This window comes from Anarrhichthys ocellatus, unplaced genomic scaffold (genome assembly GCF_004355925.1).
Source record: "Anarrhichthys ocellatus isolate YVR2014 unplaced genomic scaffold, GSC_Weel_1.0 scaffold3, whole genome shotgun sequence".
NCBI lineage: Eukaryota > Metazoa > Chordata > Actinopteri > Perciformes > Anarhichadidae > Anarrhichthys > Anarrhichthys ocellatus.
Genome location: NW_022280033.1, coordinates 5,571,216 through 5,587,034, shown reverse-complemented (window position 1 = coordinate 5,587,034; position 15,819 = coordinate 5,571,216). Strand labels below are relative to the sequence as shown.

Below are 15,819 nucleotides of genomic sequence, written 5' to 3'. Positions count from 1 at the left end.
GCTTACAGTAAATGATTATGCATTTCTGTTCATCGTTCACTCTGCTCTCATTCTAGTAGATTATGGTTTGAACCAGTAGAACTTATTTCCATTCTGATAACTAAGTCATTGTATCGTTGATGAATGCTTGACTTGTGCAGCACTTCAATGGAAGTGAAGCAGAGTGAAGTGTTTTCCTCTCACCACCAGAGGGCAGAGGCAGCCGTGATGAGCGGACTAGCATTTACACCAAATAATCAAACCTTTCCTCCGGTGTGACTAAAGCTCACAGACTAATTGTGCTATTTGGAGACAGAAAAGCACAAAACTGAACGATACTCCAGGAAACCAGAGCACATTTTCAGTGTTTATTTCTTTCAAGTCATCCACATAATAAATAGACAATTCAAACCAATTACACCGGACTGAAAAGGGGTGAAATTGCTCAACTTGGTTGGGCTGAAAGGAAGCAGGCACTTAAAAAACAACAACATTAGTGTGTATTATTTATCAAGACTACAGAGAGACATTTTTAAATAAAACCATGAGGCAGCTGCCTGCTGCTGGGTTGGCTACACAGGTACACAGAATCGGACCAGGAAACGTCTAAAAGCATATAAAAGATAAAGCTGCTGCTCTATTCTGCAAACACACAGAGCGGCCGTAGATAGAAACTAAAAACAGAAAGACAATCTGAGGAATCATTAAAATGTTAACATGCAACGTAAGTGTCTGAGCTTAAATGTTTCTTTTAAATGTTCACAGATTGTTTTTTTCCGTTAAACGATGATTCATACAGTACTCATCTCTAAACAATGGACTGCAGGTTTCATTAACTCATCTGAGCCAGTTATTACCCAAATCTATCAGCACATGAAGCTCATCTATACCTGACGGAGCCCTATTGTTGAAGTTTTATTACTGTGAATTACAAAATGCACACAAGCGTACTCCTTGTTTACTTCCCACGTCATCCAGAGTCACAACAGTGAGGCCACAGAGTCTGGTATGTTGAAATATAGCACGAAAAAGAAGCTAATTTAGGATGTGAAGGGACGCTTTACCAGCAACTGTGAATAACTAAAAACTATTCATTGTACATGTAAGCTACTAGTAGTGAACTTCAGTCAACTAAAATCACACTGAGGATGCTTTATTTTATTTAACTTAACCCGCCGATCTATTAAAAATAAAGAGAAAAAGGCTGCAATACGTTTGTTCTTGCATTATTATACACATTGGGGCACATACAAATGTTTTGAATTGAACAGTCCTGGAGCTTTGAATTACAATTTGCATTGGAGTGAAAATATGATCTCAGACTCTGCTTGCCCCATATCTCTATCGCTGGCCAACAACAGTAGACAAATCCAGGCGAACAATAGTGAGTGTGTGAACGGACCACACAGGTAAATTAGCAGATAAGTGAGGTGATGAAAAGCCAGTCCTCAGTTTGAACTCTCAGACAAAAGGAAATGTTTGCAACCTTTAAAGTCCCCTTATCTTCTTGGCACAAAGTGGTTTACAAAAATCCTCCGTCACCTCGTTGTGCCTGTGCAGGTTAAAATAAAGCTCTGACACTGAACTCTAATCAGCACCACTTCACTAGAATTTTGTAGTTTTGTTTGACAACATCAACTCTTAGTAAATAAATACATCATTGTAAATGCGACAGCAGGCAAGCAGAGGGGAGGGGAGGGGGGGGGGGGTGAAGACCGGGTTGTCTTTGGCACACGAGTGCAGTTCAGTGGCGGTGACCCAACTTTTATCTTTAGCACACTGACGGAGGAGCTCAAAACACGAGTTGCATATTGTCTTCTGCCAACTGCTTTGGTATGAAAACCAATAGCTGCCACGTTTTTTTTCAACACCATCACATCACGCGCACGGCTTCCTCTTTAAATCTCCGTTAATGTTCTAAATGTCCAGTTCAACGGCTCAGACCTCGCTCACTGGCAGGTCGGCGTCATCCAGGTCCACGGGGGGTTCGGGCATGTGGGGCTCAAAGCTGCTCCGTCTTCGCCACGGGGACTCCTCGGAGTTATCGATGGTGGTCCCGGGTGGGTCGCGGGTCACTTCGCCAGGCGCGGTGTCTCCTGCAGGGACAGGCGTGCTGGCGTGCGGCTGTGACTGGGCCGTGGCAGCAGGCTCATGAAGTGCTCGCTGTCCCATGCCAGGCTGCGGGCGTGTGCCGCACGTGACAGCAGCCCCCCACTCTGGGTAGCATGGTGGCATGGCAGATATGGGCGAGCGAGGGGCGGGGGGGCCCGCGGGGCTGCGGTAGAAAGTGGAGCGGCCGCCGTGGTCCTGCAGCAGAAAAACAGCGGGAGAAGACACAAAGAGAGAAAAGCGAGACGACAAGAGAGTGGCTGTTAGTAAGCAAAGTGAAACCCTGACGTGTTCAGCGTATTTGAAGGGGACCGAAAGTGAGAGTTACAGACTTGGTATTAGCACCAGCGTGTGGAGCCGTATGCAGAGTAGGTACTGAAGGTTGAAGGTGTGGAAGAATGTAGCATTGCTAAAGAGGGGAGATGGTAGTAGTAGTAGTAGTAGTAGAGGTAGCGGGAGGAGTGGTAGTAGTGTCAGCAGGTTTTAGTTTTGGTAGTCTCAACAGGTTGCAGTGGAGGAGCAGAGTGCCGTAGGAAGCAGTGGTTGGTTGTTGCTCATTATTTCACAGCTTTTCATTGTCAGATTTCAATCTCTGAAACACAAAACAGACGAATGGAAAAGAAGAAGAAAAAAAAAACAAAAAAAAAAAAACACAGAGAAAGCAAAGAGGGGTTTGCCGCTGAGCAGTCAGTGAAATGTTAGTTTAGAGAAACATCCCAACTATAAAGAAAAGACTCAAATACTAATAACTGCCTCGACTTCCAAGACACTGTATCTGGACAGTTTGTGCCACAGAAGCACAATGACACCCTGTGAATTAGCAGGCCTGTTAAAATTCTGATCTGTAGATCCACGTAGGCTGAACAAGGTTTAAGAAGCAGTTTCCTAACACAAGCATGTCTAAAAGTCCCAGAAGGAACCACACACTTATCAACAGATGCTTTATGCTAAATCCAAAGCTCCAAAATCAAGCTCATGCTGAGTTTTAGGGACTGTTATAGGCAGAAATAATACAAAACACTGAAGACATCCTCTTAGCCCCTAATATTCATATGCAAACCAACACACTACTATGAAAACTAAAAGGTTTGTGACGCTAGACATGTGGATTTCAGCGTTGGTGAGTCCTCAATTCAAAGCTGTTTAGCACACAAACGGTATCGGTAGTCAACATGGAAACAAGCATCTTATTATTGTGTGTATCAGGAAGAGAGAAAACCAAAAACATACAGGCAGCGAACAGGAGGGAAGAGGAGAGACAAGCAGGATGTCACACATCTAAGACAGGTACACAGCTGCAGCAGACTGCAGAGATAACAGAGCACGAAGGGAAGAGAAACAGAAGGTGTGAAAGACACATGTACGCAGTAATACAGACAAGATAGAAACAGGCTCACGGTACTATCAGCTAAGCTGCTCATGTATGTGCATGGATTCTACATCAAATGTATTACACTGAAGCATCATAAATAATGGTGAGGACAGGTGGAAGCTCTGCAGGTGAAGCTATAAGGGAGGGGGGGAGTCATTCTGTATAGAAATATTACTAATTAGCATTTGTACAACTTGAGGTGTTCTTGTTTTCGGTTGCCGTGCCCCGTGGGCGACGGTCATCACATGCGAGAGAAGCTAAAATCAAGCACACCTCAAGTCTTCAGAATCCTGAAGCAAGTTTTTATTGTTTTAACCGGGCACCGTCGGAGCGCACCGAATGAAGTTTAAAAGTGACAGCGCGGCAAAAAAGAAAAGAAAAGGAAAAGCAAATGGAGGAGGAGAAGTGGATGAGGGAAGCAGCGAGGACGAGGGCATGAAGGGGAGGAGCGCTTGTTGGGTTATCACAGCCATACATGGTGGGTTGGTTCTGAGAAAATAAAGGAGCATCAGATATGCCGGAAGATCCGATCTGCTCTCAAAAGGTCTACAACCACAGAGGGCCAGCCAGTGAGTGGAAAACAGTAGTACAAAAAAAAAAAAAAAGGTGAACTTATAGTTTAAAAGGGGGGATTTAGAGGAGCTGACATACGTGCTGCTGCACTCCCCGATTCGAGACGTATACCTCTGTATACAAGGGTTCGACAGCCGTCTGGCCTGCCGCATCTGCAACAACACAGTGCAAAGCAGTATTAGAGCAGATGGGCTGTCGGCCCACAGGGAGGAGGAGGAGGTGGAGAGAATGTGACAAAGAAAGAAAAGAAAAGGGAAATAGAGGAGAGAGAGAGAGAGAGAGGGGGCACAGAAGAGGAAAAGGGGGGGGGGGGGAAACAAGCTACACAGAGAGAAAGACACAGGGGGGAGGAAAGGAGGGAACTGTAGAGAAACCGACAGCGCAGTGGTGTTGAGGATAATTCCAGTCCAACCAGAAGGGGCCGACTGCGTCAGAGGACCCTCTCTCCTCTGCAGTCGGGACTATGGAGCTGGTTTACTTCTCACCTGCTCCAGTCTGGCTGCCTGTCTCTGTGCATGTAGGCCGCGGATTTGGACGAATCAAGCGGTTCTAATCTCAATCTTCTCACACAGACATGGTGGCCTGTGTGAGTACACCAGTCCGTCATCACGACCTAAATTATGACTTATGTACTGACGTCCTACTTTAGTTATAAATCTGTGTAAGGGAGCCCGGCGGCTCAGGGCGTTAAGGCGCTACACAAAAAACCCACAATGTCCCGAGTTTGCATCCAGCTGGGGACATTTGTCCCCCCCGCCCCCTCATTTCCTGTCATCTGTTGATTCCCGAATAAAAAGCACGACATGGCCAACAATAAATAAAAAAATCTGTGTTTTGAGGAGGGATGAGGGAAATGCAGAACAGGCTGTGCCAAGTTCTATGTGAATACAGCCTATAGAGTTATAATAATCCATATAATCATTTCCTTGCGGCCTGGTAGGAAATGTCTTCAGGCCCGTTGCCGGTCGCGGATTTGGAGTTCGCAACTACTGGTGCAGAGTACACAAAGTAGGATTTAGCTTCATCAACCTACCGTCAAACTAGCGTTTCTGCTACTCTGCATCTGCTTGAGATGAAGTCAAAATGGAACAGTCTCCTCCCACCACCTGATGGCACTCAGTCAGTAAGTCTCAAGTCATTTCCCTTGTTCACAGGTACATTTGAGGTCTCCAGTCAGATTCAAGTCTACTTATAATGAATCCATACTATGGTGAAACTGTAGTGAGGTGCAATATACATACTGTGGCAGCAGACCTCCCAGGCCCCCGCTGGGCCACAATGGCCCCGGAGATGGCCTTAATCCAGCTGTGCATCTCCTCTTGGCTGTCCGCCTAGTGGAGACAAACGTAAAAGGACAAAAGACGAGAGAGTGAGACAGTTGGTAGACATGGAGACGAGCAAGAGCGCCATCACAGAGGTTTGTGAAGGACCCTACCTGTATGTAGAACGTCCTGGATGTAGTGACGACTTCAAACAGATTATCTCTCATCATGATGTCACTACAACAAGAGTGGAAAAGAAGTCAGATCGTATTTATCTCATCTATATCAGGAGAGATAAACACAATCCTCCTGGACTTAAGATGTTTTTGTGGAATGTGAAAATGCTGGGACACGTTAAATACCTCTGTTTGCACTCATGGACTTTGTGAACTTCCTTCAGCGGGATCATTCTCAGCGGCTCTTTCTCCTAAAAGTTAAGGAAACGACCGTTAACACTTAAAGAAGCCCAAACTTACAAACGGAAACACACAAGATAAATGTTACCGTTTGTATGCATGTCTAAAAAAAGAGGCCGTCTTGCAGAGTTTTCCGGTTTCATAGAGACAGAACCTCCCTCACGAGTAGCAGACTGCAAACTAAAAACTGTGGTAGTTGTAACTTTCTTGACCCGGCCATTGGATACAGCAGACAGAGAGTCTGTGTCCTTGGGGCCTGTTGATAGCCAAATAGACAGATAGAGCTGTCACATAAGGGCAGACACGGACAAGGACAGGGTATGAGATGTGCAGAATTATCCTGAGGAAAGTGTGTGTGTGTGTGTGTGTGTGTCTGTGTGTGTAAGGAAGGCCGGGGGGGAACAAGGCATGCCAGGACATGTGAAATGAAAGCATAGAATTCCACAAGACGGCAGATAAAACATGTTAGAACTCGGGACAGTGTGTTTGCTGTTACTCTGTCTCAGACTGTGGGGGTGAATCCAGTCCCACACACATCATCAATACAAATAAAAAAAACATAAAAGGCTTCACATAACTTAATTTAAGTGAATTACCAAATCTGACTTGAAGTAGCTCATTGAGTTTTCCTCCAGAAGAAAATATCGCCGTTTCCAGTTCCTCATCTGGAGGGAAAAAGGGAAAAGATGTTCAGACCATATATATACACATACACATACATATTACTCGCCCACACACAGCGGCCGGTACCCACCACAGCTCCCTGCTTGACGCAGTAGCCCGACTTGATGACAGTGTGCTCCTGACTCGGCCTGCCCAGGAAGTAGGGCAGCTGGCTGTGGGACCGATGCATGGCCTCACGCTCCGTCCTGCCTGCACCATCGCCACAGTCATGCTGGAGGGTAAAGGAAGCCGGAAATATTGTAATTACAAAAATATGTCCGCCACAATCCATGTCGGGTAGAATTGTTAGTTAAAGCAAAAGTAGTTTGGGAAAATATTACTATAGATGAAAAACTGAAAGTACTAAAGAAGTACTGTGGGAGTATTCATAGCTTAAGTTACATTTTTCAAAATAACATGCATTTAGCAGTTATGTGCACACAGTACGTCGTGCAGTGTGTGTGTGTGAGGTGTACCTGGGTCTGGGTGACAATGGGGACTCCTCCAATGATCTCTGTCTTATAGGAGACTTGTTTCTTGGGCCCTACGACATCCGGTAAAGCCTTCTGGTTCTCTGCATTCTGCTGCCCATCAGACAACTTTGGCACCTTAGGAAAAAACACACACACCAGACAATTTTTTATTAAACACACAAATTATAAACAGACATACACATTTTGTGGAATAGCGCTTTAGGATGGTAAATACTCCTTTTCTCCACAGATATAATCAAGTATGTAACCTTTAAAAGACATTTAATATCATTTTCTTTCTGGATAATTAAGGCGTCATGGAGAACAATGGAAACAGTCCTTTATCCCAGGACTGAATACAACAATACAGCATCCTGTTAGTCAAGCTCTGACTCACTCCTATCTAGTGTCTTGACAGACCAGTCATTCACTTCTACAGAAAAGGAAGAAATAAAAGCGATCAAACATGAGCCGAACAGATTAGTACGGATGACTCAGGGATAGAGTGTGTGTGTGTGTCTTACGGTGATCTTGGTGGCTTTATTGAGAGCGTTGACCCAGTCCACCAGGTCCTGCTGATCATTGGCCTGCAGGAAGAACTTCCTCATCCCAGCGTTGATGACTAATGGATCATTAAAAAGAGAGCAGTGGGAATAGTTCAAAGAGCGAAAGTATTTTCAGACACCACTGTATTCTCAACACTACATCATCCGATTCATCCTGTGTTCCACACGAGTCGCACGCAAAAAAGCACTAGAACTAAGGAAGTACTATGAGGTGGGTGTTGACTAATTGGGCTTTTGGCCCGTCTTGAATAGAAAACATGGCCGAGTGTCAGCAGAACAGAACCGCTGCCACAGATTTCTCTGGAAGTGAAAGGGACTCTCCCGGCAGCATTCCCTCTGCATGTGGAGGATGACCCAGCTGCCTCAGTCTGCCACCACCTACCCACTTCTCACCATGACGGAGGCCCATGGGCTACAAACCACTAAATATTTCCCGCACATTTTCCCGCCCATGTGAACATGAGCAAACCCCATTTTTCCAATCACAAAGAAAATCAAATGCTGATTAGCTATGGATCAGGATTTAGGAGGTGAAAGAACTCAAGTCTCTCTCTCTCGCTGCCTTAAATCCTTCAATTCTGCAGCTCAAACCATCCCTGTGTCTCCTGTGTTTCCTTTCGACACCATGGGAATGAATTACATTAAAGCTGGTCTGGTGAATCTAGCGGGGGCGAGCCGTAAAAGCCACTGGGAGCTCAAAGTCTGTGTCACAATGACGGTCATTCTTCCTAGTTTGGTCCGGCTCTTAAGACACACGCAATACCTCGCTTTCCCTGTTTTTCTTCCACTTTTCTGTAAATAAATCTGCCCGTCTGGTCTCATTTAATCTTCAGATGTGTCCACTGTGTGTTTGGTAACCTGCTTGGTAGTGGTGACAGTGTAGTGGTCTCTGGTGGGCACTGGGAAGACAAGAGGAGTATCAGATCTGACACATAGCTACACATCATAGAACAATTTATGCATCCAAGCACCAAAGTTCACACGAACACACCGCTCTTGATCTCTTTCCCCAACCGAGACACGCACAAGGAACCGCCCCGTACCCACCATCCAATCACAGACAAGTCTCCACTGTCTTACTGTAAAAAGGATCTGTAGTGTGACGCCGATTTGCCTAACTCCTCTTAATACTTCATCACCCGATGTTTCTCGTTGCTAGATGCAGGAGGATTCGTAGATATTCGCAAGAACATGTGGCACACAAACGGTAGTTTAAAAATAACTCCCTGCATCTCTGAATCAGGTTCCGATTAGGATGCAGGCATCCTGTCGAAAACCTCAACAAGGCACATGGTGCGCGCACACAGTCCGACACACTCAGTCACGGTAGTCAACAAGCTAGTATTTCCTGCTATTGAAGAGGATGGAGAGGGGGCTAGTACACAATAACAGGGAATGGAGGTTTACTACCAAATAACCTGATGATGGTTCCTATTTACTCACAACTATTTTTCTTTCCCGTCTTGACTGCACAGGGAGAAAAGACAAGGACAAAATGTCGAGATAAAACAATATCTTTGTTTCTAAATATCCACTGGTAGGACATGGGTCATGGCCAGATGGGGCTAAACCGACACAGACTACTTCTTTACAAGCGAAACCCGACCCTAAGTTTCAGTATGCTATAGAGCACATGTGTATCAACATTAGTTGATGCACCACTGTAACAGAAGAAGAACACAAGCTGATGTAAACGAGGAAAGTTTAAAACTTGTGGGGTGGGGAACGCACACGACATGCTTGAAATGCAACTTGATAAACAGAAACTCAGACCATCAACCGCCGTGGTCGCCTGCATCTTTGCGAGTTGGCTAAACAGACAATCTTGAACAAGGCCCGCCGGGTCAATGGTGGAGAAAGTATGTGGAGAGCAGCGCTTGACCAGGTGTAACGGGCAGAGAAGGACAGCAAACATTCCTCCCAGAGGTTACACGAAGTGTACTCAGCTTAGTCAACATGTGATTAAGCACACCGTCACTGCTGATGTTTGCAAAGCACTACAGGCGAGTTCTATACTTGAACAAGATGTACGTTTATTTGACAAGTTTGGTTATCGTTTCATATGATTCATACCGTCAATACTATTCAACACACAGCTACTCCATGCCAGTATAAAACAAATGATTTAAACGGCAAAAAGGTTTGAGAAATCCCTGAAAACTTTATTTTCTCACTCCTCCAGTAAACGATCAAACTAGTATTCTAATGCAGAGACATTTTAAGTAGATAGCTCGTCTGTGACGATCCTTGTTTTCTTACCGAAGCAGAATTCCGCCTTAGGCCTCAGCTTGGTGGCGTCGCTGACCTAAAGGAGGACAAAGCTCACAACTGTTAGCTTCCCAGTTCAAGAGAACACTGCAAGTGGTTTCTATTGATGCAGAATCGTTTAGTGTCAAGATAAGCTTCGGTGGTTCTTCTCACCTTAGAGATGTAGGTGAGCTTGAGGGAGCCCACGCAGTCTGTACCAACCGGCAGGTTCTGTGGGAGAAGAAGAACAATATTGTATGCAGGCAACCATGAACCACATCAATAAGGCGGGAGCCGTAGCTGTGGATTAACGACAGAATAAAATACGGTGGGAGAGTGAAGTCAATATTACAGAGTTAGAACAGTGTGCGTTGTGCACTCCATGATAGCTGCTCTGCTTCTGAAACTACAGCATCCAGATTTAACATCATTAAAATTTAAGCTTTTTCAATCTATAAAAAGAAAGAGACTTACTGAATTATTTAAAATTTCTCCTGCACTACACGATGTATGAATAGTTCATGTAACAGTGCACTTAAAAATGCAGCATCTCCAAACCAGCACGATGAACAAACTAAGAGGAGAAGAGTAATAACTGTGACACCGAGGGTCACGGAGCACAGAATCATGGCCACTGTGGTCAAAAGCAAACATGAGCGCTCACCACACGGACTTATCTCGACCACTGGAAGACTTAAAAAAAACCTAATCCCAGGATTAGAGTTTAACTACGAGTTCATTCAAATGTCTGCCGGTACCTAAAATACGTACCCAACCATCAGCCCTGACCTACTCCTGTGGCTTTAATATGGGCCTGACTGCCTTCAGCTAGAATTACACAATACACCTTCTCCCATCCTCGCATGTCTGGCGATGGAAACATTTAGCCTGTACTTAGTTTGGTGTCCATAATGAATGATGACAGCTTAGCTAGAAGTGGCCTGCAGTCACTCTGCAGTTGCATGAGAGCTGATCATTGACACTGTTCACTAACTACGGTTAGTTGGCATGCCTGTAAATTGTCACATTTTTCCGTCAACACATTAAACATCAGCCCGTGCAGTTACCTGGTGGGATCTGTTCTAGAAAACAAAGCTAAGAGCTAAGCTAACACAGCCCTGTGTAATTTACCTGTGGGTTGTCCATGAACCACACCAAGCTTCCCTGCTGCGTGTCCAGAATGAAGTAACGACGCAGGAACTTGCCACTGCTCTCGTTCTCCTCTATGTCCAGGAAGCCACAGTTGCGGTTCTGTCGGTCCACGTAAGGCATCTCGCCGCCGGGACATTCCCTGGCCTGCTGGGGCCGGGAGTGGAGAAGAGAAGGGGACAAAGCGGGAACCAGGGGAGGAAAAAAAAAATCCTGAAGGAGAGAGAGAGAGAGAAAAGAGAGAAGTGTGAGGAGGGAGGGAGTAAATGTCTTTGTGGTGGAGCCTTGCTAGCGTGACCCGCTCTCTCTCTCTCTCTCTACTGTATCTCTGGTCTCTCTGCCACCTGGAGCTCAGTAGGCTACAGCCTGCCAGGGAGATCATGTGACACAAACCACAACCCCGCCTTTATCCTTTTATGTCAGCCTCACCCACTCTCTCTCTCCCTCTTTTGCTCTCTCTCTCTCCCTCCCCCGAGTCCCTCTTCTCTCTCTCCCTCCCCCGAGTCCCTCTTCTCTCTCTCTCTCTATTTGGCAAGCCTCTGGCCAACCCCTTCTATCCCCTCCCTCCACAGCTGAGCACCCACTTGTGCATGGTCAAAAAATAAAATAAAAAACACGCCAAAGAGCTCAGCCATGTTCCACACAAAGGAACAACACAAACGCCCTTAGGAGCTGCGCGGGAGAGAATGTCCAATGTTTAACCTGCTGAGATTCCACACAACCCTGAAAACCTACATGCAACAAAATAAGTAAATGATTACGGTGCATCCATTTAGTCCTATATGAGTGTGAATGCTCGCATGTTAATGTCAAACCCCTGTGTGGGTGGTTGCAGCATTACTGTAGGCATATTGTCGCATTAGTCCGTTTAAGCCGCTGTCCTTTTGGACGGAGCCTGAAATATGTGATTGAGATGAATCTTTGGAAAGCAAAAGATAAAGACGCTCTTTCTCCGGGACATTATGAGCGCTGTGTGGGTGGACCGGGGGCCACGCGGGGACAAAAGGCCTGCTTGTTGGGCATGGACTCTGAGCTGAGAGCGTCTCAGTTAGCCCCCCTGCATCCGCCCGAGTCATCACAGGCACGAGAAAAAGGAGCAACATTGTCAGAGGAGACTATCTGAGCACGACACAAATAGGGATTGTTAGGGGAGAGAGAGACGTCTCTGTTGAGTTTAGTGATCCTGGAAAAAAGAGGTGATGCGCACAAGTTCATCTGCATTTCAGTGATGCAGAACAGCTGTTAGAAATAATGCAAAACAGCATCCCAACAAGGTGAACAGTCAGGCAAACATGTACGCTGCTGAGACTTTGAATTTTCATTCTTGTGGAACAATAAGTACACTAACTAGAGTAAGACCCATCCTGGACTTTTGAGGTTGATAGCAATACTGATATTATATCAAATCTGGTAGAAATATATAGACCAATATTCATTTTTCCCATAAATACGACACGTTAAGAAACATTTTTGAAAAAGGATGAAGGCGAACATTTTAAGTGGCTAAAATCTATATTTTTATAACAATATGAAAACATTGTGACGATGTGAAATAAGTCGCACACATTGATGAACGTACAGAGAATTATGACCTGAATAAACAGATTCTCTATTTTAATGAGCTTATGCGAGTTTCAGCTCATGTTTAGCTGTCCAACCCGCAACTTTACTATTTTGGTTTTATAACTCAGCTGTTCATCGTAAAAAAGCACGAAAAATAAACCCCTGTACACTACCCGCTCAGCACCAAACGGCCATTAGCGACGAGCTGTTTAACATCGTGGAGCGTTTATCAGCTGAAGAGACAGATATTTCCCTCAGGAGACCAAGAACAGAGCTTTAAATACAGGACTTACATTCGACAGGTGGCCAGAAGTACGAGTCCAAATGATTGATAATGTTACTCAGTAACAGCTGGATGTGTAAATAATCAACTGTTCGCCAACAGGTTCGCCGTATCAGCTTGGAAGTTGATCATCCAGGCATATTCTGTACGCCGATATATCGCTCACCCATAAACATGACGTGGATGTTTTTAACTCAACTAATTCCTAATCAAAGATGAACATTGTTGTCTGGCTGATGGACATGACTGCATGTACCACAGGGCTGGATTTGACTCGTAATTAAATAAGAAATTGACAATACAATGTATTGCAATCTTATCTAACTATACTGTTTATTTGCACAACTTTTGCATTTATTTTAATGCATATATTACCATTAGATTACAGTCTAATTACTTGTGTAACCGGTCCATTGTGTTGAGGACAAATACACACAGTACAGCCTCTGTTTGAGTAGTCTAGGTAGCACATCTGGGTTTCTGAAGCCAGGATATGATTTTCTGAAATGCTCAAAAACATAACCAGGACACTTCAAAAACAGATCATTGCCAGGATACTAGTACAAAGGCTGCTCATGACAGAGGTTACAGAGCCTGTGTGAAGCAAGCAATACTGTAAAAAGACTGAGTGGAAGTGAACAAGAGAAAGTGAGAGGGACACACTAACAAAATAAATGAGAACATGCAAAGACAAGTAAATATGAGGTCTAACTCTGAAGTCGACTTCTTCCTGGGTCAAATGTTCCCACGGTAAACTCACTCTTTACATTCGCCACAAGGCTTTGTCCACATCAGATGGCGGCCAACTGGTCACAAATGAGGACAAGTCATAAAACAACAGTACGGCTCAGCTGGATAGGCCACAGGATCAGGGTTAATATTCTCTTTACCACGATTTGGACTACTTCCTGCGTCATTGAAAAGCCACACAACAGCTGTGAATACCTGTGGAGGAGAAAGCCTATATCTTGTTTTAATGCCCTACCTAACAAATCACTAATCTAGGCGTTGAGATCAGATTTCATTGTGCACTACAGTAGTTAGTTAGGCAAAAGAAAATCCTTTTTGAGAAAAAGCATTGGAAGCGAACCAGAAGCAATTTTAGGGACTAAACTAATTGGCTCCCTGCAGGTCAAAGGTGGGACAGGTCATTCAGGTTCAGCTGAAAAGAGTCATTTCTGGTCAGAATCTTGCACATAAGACCAGCGGGGTTGACAGGCTTTGGCCTTCACAGTTACTCAGGCAGGGTCCCGTTCACCGCAGCGATATGCTAGTGAGGGTTTTCGTATTTGCAGAGCAGGACACAAATGTAGATGCTCACTAGGTTAATGATAACTAGTGACACTGACCGTGTGTCTCGGGTTACTAAAAAACAAACGATTTAACCGACGAGCTTCCAAATTACACGCGGGATAACGTTAAAATAACGTGTTACTTCTGCGATTCAAACGGCTAACGTTCCAGCTAGCTAACGTCAGATCACCACGACACGCCGACAACGTTTCAGTTAGCGGCATCAGCGACTCCGGCCTGAAGTTATAACTGGCAGATACGGGCTCAGGTTAGCCTGCTATTAGCAGCTACTTCACACCACTAACTTATAATAAAACGATTCACACAAAACATCGAACTTAATGTAACCACCTAAAAACTGCCACTGGTGTATTGTTGAACCTGCTAGCATCAACAGCGCTTTACTAACTCTTGTTAAGCGTTACGGGGTGAGCTTACCCGAGTCTGTAACGGCTACTCTCAACGGCCGTTGGTCTCGGTGTTGCTGGGTCTGTCCTCTCTGCCTCAGCCCATCTCCACTGAACCAGGAGCTGCTGCTGGTGGCGAGTGTGGAGCAAAGATTGTATATAATGAAGATGATCACTCTGTAGTGAAAAAACAAAACGTGGTTGTTAGTAGTTCAGACAGACAGCCAGATAGATTTATTAATCCAAAATAATAAGAGTAAAAAAAAAAAATATTGAGTATAAAAATGCACAGTGTATATATACAATAAAAATAACAGTGTAAAAAATATTAAATGTAAAAAATGCACAATATATACAATGAAATAGGATAATATTAAATTAACTAGCTAAACAGTAGTGCAAAGTTAAATGCATCATTCGTTATTTTTGTTTTGCACACACTGTCATTCCTCTATGTATTGTACTGCGTTGCATACACATGGGACACATGGACAATAAAGTCTCTCTTATCTTATTTTTTTAATATTTTTTTTACAATATGCCAAGTGCAAACAAAACAAAATCTGCTGCTAAAGGGCAGTGATGCATGAAAGTATGCATTGGCTACACCTTTCAAAGAAAAAAAAAATATATATTTATTGTCAGTTCTGCAACTGGAAACATGATTGTGTGGGACACATTGTTCAAGGATGCTCAATATGGATTAAGCTGCAGAAATGTTTTGGACATTTTTCTGCTTTTTTTTTCTTCCGACATGAAGTCGACTGCCTAGTTCAGCTCCATTAGCTGAAACAACAGTCGATTACAGATCAATCCATACAACCAGCAACTGAGCCACATTATTATATAAGGTGACCACGAGCACAAAGCAGTACCGATAACTGCCAGCATGTGTGATGCATCAAATGTGGTATAAAGCCACATGACACACAACCCTGGTATTAAGTTTGGATTCAGGCCTGTTAGCCTGTATTAAAAAACAACAACAATAATGATAAATAACAGAAAAAAAGCTCTGGATGTTAACATATGTTCCTTACTTGTTCTAACTCTTTCTGGTGCCCGGAAAAGGAGATAGGAGTGACAGCTCCTTCCTTTGAATCACCTCTACTGTAGGTGTAAAGTCTGAAGCATCGGGGTGTCAAGAGCAGCGTGTCTGCACCGGAGAGTGGTGATTTAGCGACATCTAGCGTTTCAAAGCTGCAGCTGCAGATCTGTCTATTTTCAATCGCACATTGGCGTTTTGTCATTGCGTAACATTCATTTTGAACAAAGGAACTATCACTTCAAGGAAGCAAACTTTGTCGTGTCTATCTACATAATGTCAAGATCATCTCGTTACTGCTGCTGTTCCTCTATCTGTTTTTATTTCCTACAGAGAATGTAAGCACTGCATCCAGAGGCTTAAATAAATACTTTGTTTTTGTTGGGGAACAGCTGAAGTCTTCCTGAAGATAATGCCAT

General features: G+C 44.3%; 1 protein-coding gene across 7 annotated transcripts; it reads right to left on the bottom strand.

Annotated features, from left to right (window-relative positions):
- Nucleotides 1-308: 308 nt before the first annotated feature.
- On the bottom strand, nt 309-14,490 carry LOC116377082 (pleckstrin homology domain-containing family A member 1-like). 7 transcript variants are annotated; one of them, XM_031838628.1, is made up of 14 exons: nt 14,387-14,490; nt 10,792-11,022; nt 9,835-9,891; nt 9,673-9,718; nt 7,372-7,469; nt 6,851-6,982; nt 6,466-6,606; nt 6,308-6,376; nt 5,658-5,722; nt 5,469-5,532; nt 5,275-5,364; nt 4,112-4,185; nt 3,319-3,393; nt 1,964-2,286 (listed from the first exon to the last, which is right to left on the bottom strand). In XM_031838628.1, exons 2-14 carry the CDS (start codon nt 10,930-10,932, stop codon nt 2,052-2,054), a joined length of 1,287 nt encoding a protein of 428 aa, XP_031694488.1. In that variant the 5' UTR covers nt 10,933-11,022; nt 14,387-14,490; the 3' UTR covers nt 1,964-2,051. The 7 variants fall into 7 exon arrangements, 6 of the variants coding, with proteins under 6 accessions (XP_031694495.1, XP_031694488.1, XP_031694503.1 ...); XR_004212173.1 differs by having other exon boundaries at nt 2,196-2,286; nt 2,421-3,393; XM_031838651.1 differs by lacking the exon at nt 1,964-2,286 and adding an exon at nt 2,293-2,680.
- Nucleotides 14,491-15,819: the final 1,329 nt, after the last annotated feature.

Coding starts and splice junctions, on each gene's coding strand:
- LOC116377082 (XM_031838628.1), bottom strand. CDS start 10,932: ATGCCTTACGTGGACCGACAGAACCGCAACTGTGGCTTCCTGGACATA. Junction 7,470..9,672: donor TAAGGCGGAATTCTGCTTCG/GTAAGAAAACAA, acceptor ATGATCCATTAG/TCATCAACGCTGGGATGAGG. Junction 4,186..5,274: donor CTGGGAGGTCTGCTGCCACA/GTATGTATATTG, acceptor GTGTTGTTGCAG/ATGCGGCAGGCCAGACGGCT.